Raw genomic sequence first — 13,867 nt, 5'->3', positions numbered from 1 at the left:
CCTGGGGGAGGGGGAGACGCGAGGCGGGCGGATTTGCCCGCTGGGTCCTAGAGCCCGGCACCAGCGCCCGAGAGCAGCCCCCCGGCCCCCGTTGGCCCAGGGCCCGGCAGGACTCCCCCGCTTTTCCACCCATCCGCGCCACCGGTCCCTGACGACGCGGGCGGGGGTCTCGGACAGGTCCTGGACGCAGGCTTCTAAAGAGGCGGGGGTCTTCGCTTTGGGTTCTCAGTGGGAGGGGCCGGGTGCTGGCGGGGTTCCAAAAGGGGCGGGGCGAGGAGGGCGCATCGCGAGGGGGCGGGGCCGGAGGGCCCGGGAAGGAGAGGGCGCGGGCGCTGAAGGCGCGGACCGGAGTGTGCGTCATGGAGGGGGCGGTCGCCGGCGGGTGGGCTTGCTGGGCGGGCCCGAGGAAGGAGAGGGTCTTGGGAAGAGGTGTCGCCGCGTCCTCGAGGGGCGGAGCTTAGAGGTAAGGGGCTCCGGAGCGGGGCAAATGGAGGCTCCCAAAAGGAGGAGCTACGTAGCGGAGCTCGTGGTGGGCGGGGCTTGGGAAGGAATAACGGAGGGGCGGGGCGTCCTAAAGGGGTGGGGCTAAGGGGAACGCTCCAAAGGGGTGGGGCTAAGGGGAACGTTCCAAAGGGGTGGGGCTAAGGAGAACGCTCCAAAGGGGTGGGGCTAAGGGGAACGTTCCAAAGGGGTGGGGCTAAGGGGAACGTTCCAAAGGGGTGGGGCTAAGGGGAACGCTCCAAAGGGGTGGGGCTAAGGGGAACGTTCCAAAGGGGTGGGGCTAAGGGGAACGTTCCAAAGGGGTGGGGCTAAGGGGAACGTTCCAAAGGGGTGGGGCTAAGGGGAACGTTCCAAAGGGGTGGGGCTAAGGGGAACGTTCCAAAGGGGTGGGGCTAAGGGGAACGTTCCAAAGGGGTGGGGCTAAGGAGAACGCTCCAAAGGGGTGGGGCTAAGGGGAACGCTCCAAAGGGGTGGGGCCTCAGACTACAAGGCCTGGGGGCGGGGAAAAGAACTCGGAGGGCTTCGAAGGCAGAACCAGGTACGTAAGGGGCCGGGCTCCCGCTGGCTCGCAGGAGGGCGGGGCCTCGAGCCTGGGGGCGGGGCCTAGATCTCGGGGTCCGCCCTCGCTGTCTCGCCCACTTGCCTTCACCCGCACCCCCGTTCTTTTCGGTTATTTTCTGCCACGGCCGTTCCCCGCCCTGCCCTGGGCCCAGGGGGCCGCGGTCTGAACTTTGGTCGGCTGGAGGAGTCGGTGAGTGGGGACCCCCCGAAGGCGGAGCCGGGGCGGGGCTTGGGAAAGGGGCGGAGCCAGAGCGCTGAGGGTGCCCACAGACCCGGAGAGGGAGCAGAAGTTAGGAGGCCTGAGGGATGCCGCCGTCTAGGAAAAGGGCAGGACGCAAATAATCGACAGAGGGAGAGGGATCGCAGGGAACAGGTGAGGCCTGAGAATGACCAGAATACCTGGTGGAGCCCTGGTGAGCCCTGGTGGCGCAGTGGTTAAGAGCTCGGCTGCTAACCAAAAGGGTCGGCAGTTGGAATCCACCAGCCGCTCCCTATAGGGCACTTCTACTCTGTCTTGTAAGGTCGCTGTGAGCTGGAATCGACTCGACGGCAACTGGGTAGAATACCTGGTATTTGTTAGGTAGAGGTGGGGCTGGAGGGGCGTGGAGACCGAGGGGAGGCCGGATTCCCTGACATTCGGGGGCGGGACTACGGAGGGGGGTGGGGCATGGGAGCCTGGAGCCGGGTTAGAGAAACCCAAACTCTCTGTAGGACTGCTAGGCTACTGGACACTACCATCCTGAGTGATGTGGCCTGAGTGACTGGCTGGGAGGCGGGCAAGACCTGAGCCTTGGAGGCTGGAGGCCGCGGGCGTGGCCAAAGTGAGGGACCAGCCAGCGGGGCAGGGATGGGACCTTAGGGTAGGGGTTGGGGCCTCAGTGTCTGAACAGCGACTGTTTGAGGTTGTGGGGAAAAGGGCGTGAGCGTCGAGAGTTAGCGGGACAGGAGTGCGGGACAGCGGCTAAGACTTGAGTGGATCTTGGAGGATAGGAGCTGGGCCGGTGCTTACGGGTAGGGTCAAGTTCAGCCAGCCTCTAGGGCTCCGCACTGCTTGGGCACACTGACTTGTGAAGTTCTCTGACCACAGTCCCCGAGCCCCGTCAGAAATGGGGAACGTGCAGTCGGAGCCGTCCGCAGGCGGGGGCTCCCGAAAACAGCAGGCCTCGGACCGCGCCTCCGACTCCCGCCGGACGTCCCTGGCGGAGCCCGAGGTGACCCCCTCCTCCCCGGCCATGCGCCTGGCTCGCGGGCTGGGCGTATGGCTTCCTGGCAGCTCCGCACCCCCGGGACTCCTGGTACCCCCGGAGCCCCAGACCTCACCCTCGCCCCTGCCCCTGACCTTAGAACTACCCTCGCCAGTGACGCCCCCTCCAGAGGAGGTGGCTGCAGCCGCGGTCTCCACACCACCCCCGCCCCCCGTGGGGACTCTGCTGCCCGCGCCGTCTAAGTGGCGAAAACCCACGGGTACTCCAGTGCCCCGGATCCGCGGCCTGCTGGAGGCGAGCCATCGCGGCCAGGGCGACCCTCCGAGCCTCCGCCCCCTGCCGCCGCGGCCCCGGCAACTAACCAAAAAGGATCCCACCCCAGCCCCGAGTGCCCCAGCCCGGTCTCCACCGCCCTTGGAGCCGGGGAAGCCGCCACCACCGCCACCTTCCGACCGGCAGCCCCCTGACCGCGGAATTACTCCCGCTGTTGCCGCACCCGCCGCGACCCCCACAGAAAGCCAAGCCGGCTGCGAGAGCCGGACGGCTGGCGGGGCCCGCGGAGGGGCGCCTCCTGAAGCGGGCGGGGGAGAAATGGCCCGGCCCGTGTCCTCCGAGCCCGGGCTGAGCCTGCTATGTAAAGTCACCTTCAAGTCGGGACCCTCTTTGCCCTTTGCGGCTGCCTCGGGTTCATTAGGGGCCAAAGCCTCTCTCCGGGGCGGCAGAGGGGGAGGACTCTTCTCCGCCACCTCTGGCGCCATCTCTTACGCTGAGGTCCTGAAGCAGGGGCCCCTAGCTCCCAGGGCCGCTCGCCCCTCCGGAGAAGCCCCTCGGGGGTCTCAGGAAGCCGAGGGAGGTGATGGAGACCGCGAGGGGTGTTCCGGTCTGCCTTCAGCGCCTGCGTCCCACGCCCGGGCCCTACCGCCGCCACCTTACACCACCTTCCCGGGCTCCAAACCCAAATTCGACTGGATGAGCCCGCCCGATGGCCCTGAACGCCACTTCCGCTTCAATGGGGCTGGCGGTGGTGTCGGGCCGCTCCGACGGCGCGCGGCAGCGCTCTCGGGGCCCTGGGGCTCTCCGCCGCCGCCGCCGCCGCTGGGGCAGACACACCCAGCTCCCGGGTCCCGGAGGCCCGCACCTGCGCTGCTGGCGCCGCCTATGTTCATCTTCCCAGCGCCCACCAACGGCGAGCCCGGGCGCACCGGGCCTCCCGGACCGCAGGAGTTGCCGCGGCCGCCAGCGCCCACGCCGCCACCCACGCCGCCACCTACGCCGCCGTCCACACCGCAGCCGCCGGCACTCCAGCCAACACCGCTACCTGTGGCGCTCCCGCCCACCCCAGGCCCAGGCCCTGTAGAGTCGGCCACGGCTCCCGCCCAGACCCCTTCTCCGCCCTCGGCTTTGGCCGCCGATCAGGCTCCGGCTCCGGCTCCCGCTCCGGCTCCGGCCCCGGCCCCGGCTCCGGCTCCGGCTCCAGCCCCGGCCCCGGCCCCGGCCCCATCCCCATCCCCGGCTCCAGCTCCCACCGCCGCGGAGCCGTCGTCGCCAGTGCCTGCGCCTGTCAAGGCCCGTACGCGCAGGAACAGGGGCCCCCGCGCAGCCCGGGCTGCGACCCGTGAGGATGGTGCGCCTGGAGACGGTCCTCGTGAGCGCACCGTGGTCAACAGGACTGACGGCGGTGGAGCGGGTGCTGGCGGCGGCGGGGCTCATCCGGCGGGGGCGGCTAATTCGGCCGCTGCGCGCCACTGGCCGCCCTTCCAGGTGCTTAACTCTTGTCCCTGCAAGTGTTACTGCCGCCACCAACCACGCCATCGCCGCCTGCCACGAAACGTGTCTGCCTGGTGAGGGCAAGTGTCCGCGTGAGGGGTGAAGGGGTGCCCCTTGACATCCTAAACCCCAGACCTTCCAGGATAGCGAGCTCCACTCAGCCCTTTGGTGTCCTGACACCGCCTTGACCCTTGACCCTCCCTTGGCTGCATCTCAACCCCAGCTTAGCTCTCCTTCAGGACCAAGAGGGGCCCTGACCCCATGCTGACCCCTGAGGGGGGAGAGGGGACTGGCCTACCCCCTTGTTATCCTGTCCTCCAATCTGACCCTTGGCCTTCCCTTACTCTCTGGAGCCATAAGAGAAAACGACTGGTCCCACCTGACTTGACCCTGTCCCTGATGGCACCAGAAGCTCTTGGGGGAAGGAGGGATGACTGTCTTCCTGGAATCAATGGAAGTGAATGTAGGCCTACAGCTTTCCCGGGCTCAGGAAACTCGAAGCCCAGCGCCTCAAACTCCTGACTTGTCCCTACAGCCTTTACCAACTTTGACCACCAGAGGGCACTGGTACCCCAGCCCGTGAGTCTTCAGATTCTGGGGAGACACTGCAACCCTCAGGCACTCCACACAGTCTCAGAGAGGTCACCAGGGCCTGACTCTGGCTCCTGTGGACCTTGAATCACTGGGAGACCCTGTGACGTGGACAGCTGGGGCCTCTGGGAACACTTGCTGACCCTCACCCCCACTCCTTCCTAGTAAGATTAAGTGGACACAGCTGTGCCCTAAACTGCCCTTGGGAGGGTCAGAACATGACCTTCAGAAGCGTCTGGATAGACAGAAGCCTAGAGCAGGTGGGGGCACGGCCGCACAGCCAAGCCCTGCTGATTCCACCTTCTCCCTAGGCTGAGCACACCCACCAACCACCTGAGCGAGCCGCCCTGGGTGGCCACCATCAAGCTGGCTGGCTCCCTGGTAGCAGGGCTGGACCACTATGACCTGCAGGCCACCCATTCCAACTGAGTGGCCAGTTCACTGCCCTCCGCTCTCCACTCCCACCAATAAACGGATCCAGATGACTAGCTGCCTGTCAGTCACCTGCTGAGGGTTAAGGGTAGGGTGAGGGGTCAGGCAGAGGTCTCCATGAAAGCACCAGGTCTGGGAGAGAGAGGCTGGACCCAGAGCAGCAACAGCCAAGATTCCCTTCATCCGGCATCCAAACTGATGGGCCCGGGCGTATGGTGGTCTCATTCCCCTTAATCCGTTGAGCCCCATTTCAGAGCAGACTGGTGCCAAGCTCAGGGGTCCAGCACAAGCCACTCTGGAAAGCGGGCTGGTTCCTTCCCATTTTACAGTTGGGGGAGCTGGCTCTGGAAGACTTTCTTGAAAATCCTACATCCCACAAACGGCTCAGCCAGATTTAGACTTCAGGATTGAAGGCACTCCAGAGAACATGGACACAGCCAACAGAGGTCGGCGTGAAAGAGGGGTCCGCAAGTGACTGCACAGGCCCAGGAAGGCGGGGACCAGGCACTTCCAAACTGGTAGCCCACAGATGGATTTCACTGCACATGTCAGATTTCTTCTGAAGCAATCTGGTGCCCTGGCCCAGCATTCCCACAGATGGAACAGTCCCTCTATGGCGACAGGCCTGTGCTCTCCAGCAGGCATCTGTGTTTGGGACCCTGGAGAAGGGCCACCAAATAGAGAGGCTGACCCCCCAGGGAGGGCGTTACCTCAGATCCCCATATAAGGACCCCCAAAATTCCAAGTTCTTTAGGGATAAGGACCCCATGGGGGGATCCCCATCCCCTGCCATTCCACCCTGGGGAGACAAGGGCCTAAGAGAGAGACCATCAATCCACCTTTATTGAAGGAAACCCTGGACCATAACTGCTTTAAATAACACACGCCTCGCTCTGTGCCGGTGCCCAGTAGGGGCTCAGACGATCATCTCCAACTGCCGGGCATACTCGATGACCTGTTTGGCCAGCTCTGTCGAGGGGATGGTGGTGTCTTCTGGCTTTTGCTGCTGGCTGGCAAAGCTGTAGTGGTTGTTGGGGCCCAGGACCCACCCTCGCTGCGGAATGCAGAGATAAGAGATAGGGAGGTGTGACCACAAAGGCTCCCTCCCACGCCACGGAGCCAGCACCGAGCAGCGTGGGCCCTTGCTTTCCCCACAACCCCACTCTACTCCTGCAGCCCTAGGCAAGTGACTGCACCCCTCTGTGCCCCAGTTTCTCCATCTGTGAGACAGAAGCCTGGTCACACACCCCTCTCGGGTCTGCTGTGAAGATTTAATCGACACCCCTAAAATGCTGAGAGCTGTGCTGGGCCCAGAGTAAGTGATGGAGAAACATCAGCTGTTGCCGTCACTAACTCCTCTCCCCCGTCCAGTTTCTCCTCCGCCCTCCTCCCGCTCCGTGGGCCCCAGGCTCACTGCACCCTGTGCAGCAGCATCTCCAGGGGGACTGCTCGACTCAGCCCAGACCGAATGGTGCAAAGTCTTGAGGGAAAAGCTGTGACCCCCAAGGGGTTGTTAAGGACAACAGCCGACATATGCTGACCGTCCACCTCCACCTGGTACCAGGCACAGTGCTAAGCTCACCCCACGTGTTAAACTCTAGCCCTATTCAATGGATAGGGAAGCTAAAGCTCAGAGAGGTTTGGTGACCTGCCCAAGGCCGCACAGCTGGATTTAAACCTGGGGTGTCTAGTTCCAGTCTCTCCAGGCCGCCCCAAGCAGCTGTTAGTAAAAGTAGCCCTTGGCCCCACGGCCCCTGCCTTGCACCCCAGCCACCTTCTTGGCGTAGTCTGTCATCTTTTTAGGTGTGCTAAAGAAGAGGATTCGCGTGGCCTCAGTGAAGAGGATCTTCTCATAGGCCTTCTCGATGCACCCGGCAATTTCATCCCTGGGGGAAGAGGACGACGTTCTCGTTACTGAGCAGACCACCACCCAGGACATCTTCCCAGGCTGACAAGTGGGAGCTCTGACCCCTCAGCTCAGCCCCTCTGGCTAGAATCTGCTCCCTGTCCCTGTTTCACTGACCGGGGCACAGAGAGAGGGGTGTCACCTGACCTCAGTTACAAAGCAAGCAAGGTCACAGTGGGACCCACAGCAGATCTGGCTCCCTGGCCCAATCTCAGAACCCAATTCCCAGCCATGAGGATTCTGGGCTGTCTGAAACCCAGTTTTGGGATTCATGTGGGGGGATTTCTTCACATAATAACCACCTTCTTCAAATTGGAGTCGCTGGGTGGCGCTAACGGTTAGCATGCTCGGCGGCTAACCCAAAAATTGCGACCAGAGGCACCTTGGAAGAAAGGCCTGGCGCTCTAGTCCCCAAAACGCAGGCACTGAAAACCCTACGGAACACGGTTCCACTGACACACGTGCGGCCGCCACGACGCAGGCGGCTCAACAGCAACGGGTTTTTGTCCCTTCAAAGATTCCTGAGGAGGGCTCTTTGCACCCGTCAAGAGGCATCACGACGAAGGCTGAAGCAGAAAAATAGCAAGGGATCAAGTCCTCAAAACGGGGGAATGGCGAGCCTGGAGGAGAACAGTGACGGATGGGGAGGGGTGAGCCCGGTGGGTCGTCTGCCTCTGACACCCGGATCTGTTAAGCCGAGTAATTCGTACATAAACGTTCATTATATCGTTATGCTCACCTTGGAGAGCTGAAACATTTCCTAACAAAAAATAACCTAAGCCCACTAAACCACCCCTCCTCGCTCCCACCCCATCGCTGGGCTTGGCTCCGCCACCCGAGGAACAGAAACCCATTTCAATCTGGGGCTCTGCGTGAGCCAGCTCTGCCACCACGCGGACACCCTTTTAACTCAAGGGACCTGCACACCAAGCCCACTTGCCCATGTGATGCCACTTGTGCCCACAGCACCCTGAGGGGCTGACGGGACTCAGTGGCCTCATGGTAGAGAAAGGGAAAGCGAGGGTCCCAGAGATGAAGTGGCCTGAGGGGAGAGGCTAGAGCAGTTTCTAACAGAGGCAGCATGGTCCCTGTCTGCTGAGTGTGGTCTGGGTTCCGGATCTGTGCCCAGGGCTTTACATGTGTCAGCACAACAGAGAGAGCCTGAGCTGAGACGGAGCCATCGGCCACAATCTTGTGATGAGTCCAGATCACAGAAAAGGAGACCTGAGGCGCTAGGGGGATGAGAAATGCATCTAGCCTCCGCAGATCACAAGGAATCAGGATGGGATTCAAAGCCAGGACCGTCTGACTCCAGAGCCCAGGATCTTCCTGAACCCCACTAGGGCTCTGGCTCCCCACGCACCGGATAGTGTCAAGCAGGATGTCGATGAAGAAGGTGTAGCTCTCAGCAGGGATGTTGCCCTTGGCCAGGAACACCTTGTTGTAGCTGCCTTCCATCAGGTACTGCACAGGCCAGGGGTGGAGAGGAGAGCATGAGCACAAGGCAGCACAGGGGGCCCACTCAGGCCTCACTGCACTCCCTGTGTCTCCCACAACCACCACTCTGCCTGCAAGGCCACCCTCAGCCATACAGCCACCTGTGCAGACCGCATCTCCTCTTCCAGGAAGTCCCCATTCCCCAAGCCTGCCCTAGCTGGTTTCTAATTGCCTCACCTAGTCTCTAGTCACAGGAGGGTGACAGGGCTGGATGTGCTCCCGGCTGTTCCTCCACACCTTTGCCCAAGCTGGGCTGCCTGCTGGAACTGCCCCTCTCCCACCCTCTCCCCACAGCCAAATCCTCCCACGACGCTCGAGCTGTGGGAACTACCTCCCGATCTTAGGTCCTAAGGCTGTTCCCTGGCCCTGCTCACCCTGTTGCAGAAACACTGGCCTCTCCCCTGTCCCTCAGGAGCCCTCCCGGTGCCCATGTGGTTCAGTTCCTCACCCGTCAAGTCTTTCTCAAAGATCGTCTTTTCAGGGAGGCCTGCCCTGACCACCCTACATAACACTTCACCCTTGCCCTGGCTCTCCACATTCCTTCCTGTTTTATTCTTCGCCGTCCACTTATCAATATCTGGCAGACTACATATACAGGTTGCTTCTTCTTGTTTTCACTGCCTGCTTGCTCACCAGCATACCCTCCCTACGAGATGAGGGATTTTATCCACTTCACAGTTCCCAAGCCTACCACACTGCCTCGCACCTAGCTGGGGCTCTGTATTTGTTAGACAAATGAGCGACTGAGTCCACAGGTTGTAAGATGGCTGAGCCATGCTCACTCCCCAGGACCCCTCTCTGATGCCTGCCTAGCACTGCCCACTTAGGCCAGGCCCTACCCCTCCACAGCCATGGCCTCACCTGTTCCAGAGATACAGGGTGCTTGATGTATACGTTGGTCTGGATGTCCTTGGCAGGCAGCCGTTCCAACTCCGTGTGAAACTCAGCTACCCGGTTCTGGGATAGCAGGAAGAGGAGGTTGAGGCCCAAGAGCTGGTGCATGTAGGCCGACTCAGGGAGCTGCTCCCTGTGGACCGGGGCAGGACAGGCAAGATAAGGAGTGCTTAGCGACCTACCAAGCCCCCCACCCCAGGCCCCAGGGACCACTACGACTGCCCCATGCTGTCTCCGTGCAAGGGTTTCAGGTCCTGGGTTTTCAGATGAAAAACAGAGGTCCAGAGAGACACAAAGAAGGCACTGACGAGTCAAATGGCTCTGAGCAACTGACCTCACTTCGGTATACTGACTCAGTCTCAGCTTCCTCATGTGTAAAATGGGTATCACCACAGCATCCGTCTCACAGAGATGGGTTAAATGAATTAAGACTAAGTGAACTAAAAAACTTAACCCAGGTAAAGTGATTAAAACACTATAAACAAACTGTGTAAGTATCAGCTAAGATTACAATTATATTGGGGATTATTATCACCCCCCACCAAGGGGGAAACTGAGGCTCAGAGAGGTGAAGTCATTTGGCCAAGGCCACGTAACCAGGAAGTGGTAAAATTCAGTTTCAAACCCAGGTCTGCCTGGCTCCCGATGTCAAACCCTTAATTAATCCATGCGGGCGTCCCTCAGTTTTATATCCAACACACATCCAGCAAGCCCCTGCTCTGGGCCCAGCCCTGTACTGGGTGGTGCTGGGAACACAGCAGTAACCAAGGCAGCCCCAGGCTCTGCCTATAGGAGCTCACAGCCCAGTAGGGGAAACGTGGCCAGGACGGAGATGGCACAGACAGAGGGGCTGGGACTCAGATGGCATTGGAGGACACAGGAAAGAGCTTGGTCTTGAGCCTGAAGATCAAAGAAGAGGCATTGCAGGTTCTGAGAAGGGGAGCACAAGGTCAGATTTTAGACCTACAGGAAGCCACAGGGGGATGAATCAGTGGGGCCGAGCCTGGGGCCAGGACAAGTGAAGGGTAATGGCGGCGACATCTGGGTGAGGGCGTGAGATGTGGGAACAGAATGGAGGCCAACAGAGACCGAAACCTACAACCCCAGCCTCAGGACCTCCAGGTCAACTCCCTGACCCTACAGCCTCTGGGGAGCAGAGCTAGGCAGAGGGTGAGTTGCCAGCTAAAGGAAAATGACCCAAGTGGCTGGAGCACCCAGGGAAACAGAGCTGCCACATAACCGCCCTCCCAACTGGGGCCAGGGCCCATTCTCACTTGTAATCAAAGTAGTAGCATTTCAGCTGGGCCATGTAGCGCTCGAAGGAGGGGATGTCCTTGCGTAGGATGCTCCACTGGGCCCCGATCTCCAGTATGTCACCTGTGGGTGACGGGGTGGGCTCTTAGGAAGTGACTTTGGTTCCTCCCCATCACCACCACTGCTGCCACTCCTGCCCTGAACCCCAGCCCACCACCCCTCACCAACCCCAGTGACACTCACGGGCCAGAATGAGCTGCTGTTTAGTCAGCTTGGTCCCTGTTGTTGGCAGGAAGTTGAGCTCCAGCAAAGCCAGCTAATGGAAAGGGGAGAGAAGGAAGGAAAGGAGATGGTACTTACCTTCTGTAGGCCTGAGTTTTTCCACCTGGGGAAATGGAGCTAATCATCGTCCCTGACTCATAAGGTTGTTATGGGTGCTAAAGAAGCCAGACCTTATAAAGCACCCAGAACAGGGCCAAGGCACACAGTGAGACTTTGTCATGGATTTCCTCACATTATAAATATTAATACTCCACTGGGCAAACAGAAGACATCCAGGGCCTGACCCAAGGCAATCATGGCACTGAGGGACACCAGGACCTTCAGTTCTTGGCAGACCTTCCCCACACTCTATGGAGTTGGGCCCAGTTACCCTCTCCCCAAAATCTCCACAAGGGAGTAGCACTAACTCCCCGCCCACACGCAGTCCAGCCCACATGCCACTGCTTGTCACACTCACTCAGCAATTCGCTCTGAGGCACTCAGAGTCCCACTCCAGGTCTCTACCGATGAGAGTATTTCTTTTAGGGTCGGTCCTGTCCCACACAATTTTGGCCGGTCCCTTCTCTCCACAGAGGCGTCCCTAAGCCTCAGGGCTCTCCGGCTTTAACTTGGGCTGGACTTTACCACACCCGCCGCCGCCCCCCTACACACACACACACCCCCCCACACACCCACACACCCCAACACACCGTCCCGTCCAGAACCCGCCACCGGGATTTCAGTCTGCCTCTGGACCCAGCCAAGCCTCGGAGCTCCCATCCCTCCTCTCGGCCAGCTAGGCCGCCCGGCGCCCCGCTGTCCAGAACCCCTCTTTCCATCAAGCCCCTCTGTCCCCGCGGCGGGCCCGCGTTGGGCCCGTTCCCGGCCCCTCACTTCTCGCAGTCCCGCACCTGCTCCGCTCCGGTCCTTCGCCCGAGCCGATCCCCAGCCCGCCGTGGTCCCGCCGCCCCCCGACCCAGAGCTTGGGCCGCTCCGGGCCCCTCGCGCGCGTCCCCCGCCGCCGCTTGGTGTCGTGGGCCCGCCGCCTCCTACCTTGAGACGCCCTAGTTCTTCCCCGCACTTGCTGAGGTTTGGGCTTTTACGGTTCCACTCGCCCTTGAGCTGCTCGTACATGCCGGCCGCGGCCTGCAATACGGCGCCGGAGGCCGCCGAGGGCGCCGAGCTCGAGGCGCCCGGCGCTCCGTTCACCGCCGCGGCCGCCATCTTCCGTGACGCGGCAAACCGCCCGCCTGATTTACGGCAGCGACGCCCAGAGACGCTCGCCCGGCGGAAGTGGGGCCGGGAGGTGGAGCCCAAAGCCGGGGGCCGGGCGGGGAGTGCCTGCCTCCGCCCGCCGCGCTGAGCTCGGCGCTGCTCTCGGGGAGGTGCCCTCGGAGCCCTGCCCGTAATACGCATGGCAGTCGGAGCTCCGCCTCTGCTGTCGCTTAAAGATGGTGTCCGGAAGTCGGCTCCTGCCCTAACTGAGCATAGCCGCTGTCGCCCCTCCCCCTGCCAGTAATCATTATGGCTGCCCTGGCTTCAGCGTGCGCGTGATGGTAGCTACATTTCGGTCTTCAACGTCCCACTTCCACGACAGCTACTGTGTCGTGTTTTTTTTTTTAATTTAAATATTTTATTAAATTATTTTTCCAAAATTACAAAACTAAGGCGAGATAGATTAAAAAAAAAAAAAACCTCCCACCGTCTTTTTCCATTTTTATCCATCAGAAGTAACCAGTGTTATGGTATCCTTCCACATTTTTCTTTTTCTTTTTTTAATGTCCAATGACTGTCCCTTATTTTAATGGTATATTTGAGACATAAAAACAACATCAGTAATCTTAATTTGGAAACTAAAACCATAAAATTGATAGAGAAAATGTAGGGAGGAAACCGTGGGATGTACATTTTTGTGATGGGCTATCTGATTTGAAAGTAGCCCTGATGGCACAGTGGTTAATCAAATGTTAACCAAAAAGTTGGTGGTTCCAACCCACTCACTAGCCGCTCCCTAGGAGAAAGATGTGGGTAAAGGTTGTAGCCTTGGAAACCCTATTGGGTAGTTCTACTGTGTCCTACAGGGTCACCATGAGTCAGAATCGACTCAGGGCCGATGTTTTGTTTTTTTTTTTATCTGATATGACAACTAAAAGCACGAGCAGCAAGAGACAAAACAGACAAATGGGGTCTCATAAAAATTAAATGATTCTGCTCATTGAAAGACTTTATCAAAAAAAGTGAACAGACAGCCTACAGAGTGCAAGAAAATTTTGGGGAACCATATATCTGATTAAAGTCTAATATCCAAAATTTACGAAATACTTCTAAGCTTAACAACAATAGAGAAAGAACAAACAGCTCAGTCAAAAAATGAGTGAAGGACATAAACAGACATTACACCAAAGAAGATATTCAAATGGCCAAGAAGCACATGAAAAAATGCTGTGACTAGCCACTAAACTAGAAAAACCAAACCCATTGCTGTCAAGTTGATTCCAACCCACAGGAATCATATAGGACACAACACAACTCCCCCATAGGGTTTCCAAGGAGCAGCTGGTGGATTCGAACTGCCGACCTTTTGGTTAGCAGCCATAACAATTAACCACTGTGCCACCAGGGTTTGTTGTTGTTGTTAGGTGCCTTCGAGTCAGTTCCAACTCATAGGGACCCCACGCACAGCAGAACGAAACACTGCCCAGTCCTGAGCCATCCTTAAAATCGTCGTTATGCTTGAGCTCATTGCTGCAGCCACTGTGTCAATCCACCTCGTTGCGGGTCTTCCTCTTTTCCGCTGACCCTGTACTCTGCAAAGCATGATGTCCTTCTCCAGGGACTGAGCCCTCTGACAACATGTCCAAAGTATGTAAGACGCAGTCTCGCCATCCTTGCTTCTAAGGAGCATTCTGGTTGTATTTCTTCTAAGACAGATTTGTTCGTTCTTTTGGCAGTCCATAGTATATTCAATATTCTTCACCAACACCACAGTTCAAAGGTG

At 59.2% G+C, this 13,867-nt stretch overlaps 2 protein-coding genes across 2 annotated transcripts; one reads left to right on the top strand and one right to left on the bottom strand.

Moving 5' to 3' along the window:
- The first annotated feature begins 1,511 nt into the window (after positions 1-1,511).
- On the top strand, positions 1,512-5,358 carry GGN (gametogenetin). The gene is made up of 2 exons (XM_064293592.1): positions 1,512-4,108; positions 4,937-5,358. The coding sequence occupies exons 1-2, from the start codon at positions 2,169-2,171 to the stop codon at positions 5,052-5,054; spliced, it is 2,058 nt and encodes a 685-aa protein (XP_064149662.1). The 5' UTR covers positions 1,512-2,168; the 3' UTR covers positions 5,055-5,358.
- A 524-nt stretch (positions 5,359-5,882) lies between these two features.
- Positions 5,883-12,285, bottom strand: PSMD8 (proteasome 26S subunit, non-ATPase 8). The gene is made up of 7 exons (XM_003420765.4): positions 11,923-12,285; positions 10,852-10,924; positions 10,629-10,731; positions 9,322-9,487; positions 8,327-8,427; positions 6,832-6,943; positions 5,883-6,111 (listed from the first exon to the last, which is right to left on the bottom strand). Exons 1-7 carry the CDS (start codon positions 12,283-12,285, stop codon positions 5,974-5,976), a joined length of 1,056 nt encoding a protein of 351 aa, XP_003420813.1. The 3' UTR covers positions 5,883-5,973.
- Positions 12,286-13,867: the final 1,582 nt, after the last annotated feature.

The sequence above is a fragment of the Loxodonta africana genome, chromosome 11, assembly GCF_030014295.1.
Source record: "Loxodonta africana isolate mLoxAfr1 chromosome 11, mLoxAfr1.hap2, whole genome shotgun sequence".
Lineage (NCBI taxonomy): Eukaryota > Metazoa > Chordata > Mammalia > Proboscidea > Elephantidae > Loxodonta > Loxodonta africana.
The sequence above is the reverse complement of the archived record's forward strand: the minus strand, read 5'-3'. Positions and strand labels throughout refer to the sequence as shown.

Coding starts and splice junctions, on each gene's coding strand:
- GGN (XM_064293592.1), top strand. CDS start 2,169: ATGGGGAACGTGCAGTCGGAGCCGTCCGCAGGCGGGGGCTCCCGAAAA. Junction 4,109..4,936: donor CCACGAAACGTGTCTGCCTG/GTGAGGGCAAGT, acceptor CCTTCTCCCTAG/GCTGAGCACACCCACCAACC.
- PSMD8 (XM_003420765.4), bottom strand. CDS start 12,285: ATGCGTATTACGGGCAGGGCTCCGAGGGCACCTCCCCGAGAGCAGCGC. Junction 6,944..8,326: donor ATCCTGCTTGACACTATCCG/GTGCGTGGGGAG, acceptor CTCTTCCCCCAG/GGATGAAATTGCCGGGTGCA. Junction 6,112..6,831: donor TGACAGACTACGCCAAGAAG/GTGGCTGGGGTG, acceptor TGCATTCCGCAG/CGAGGGTGGGTCCTGGGCCC.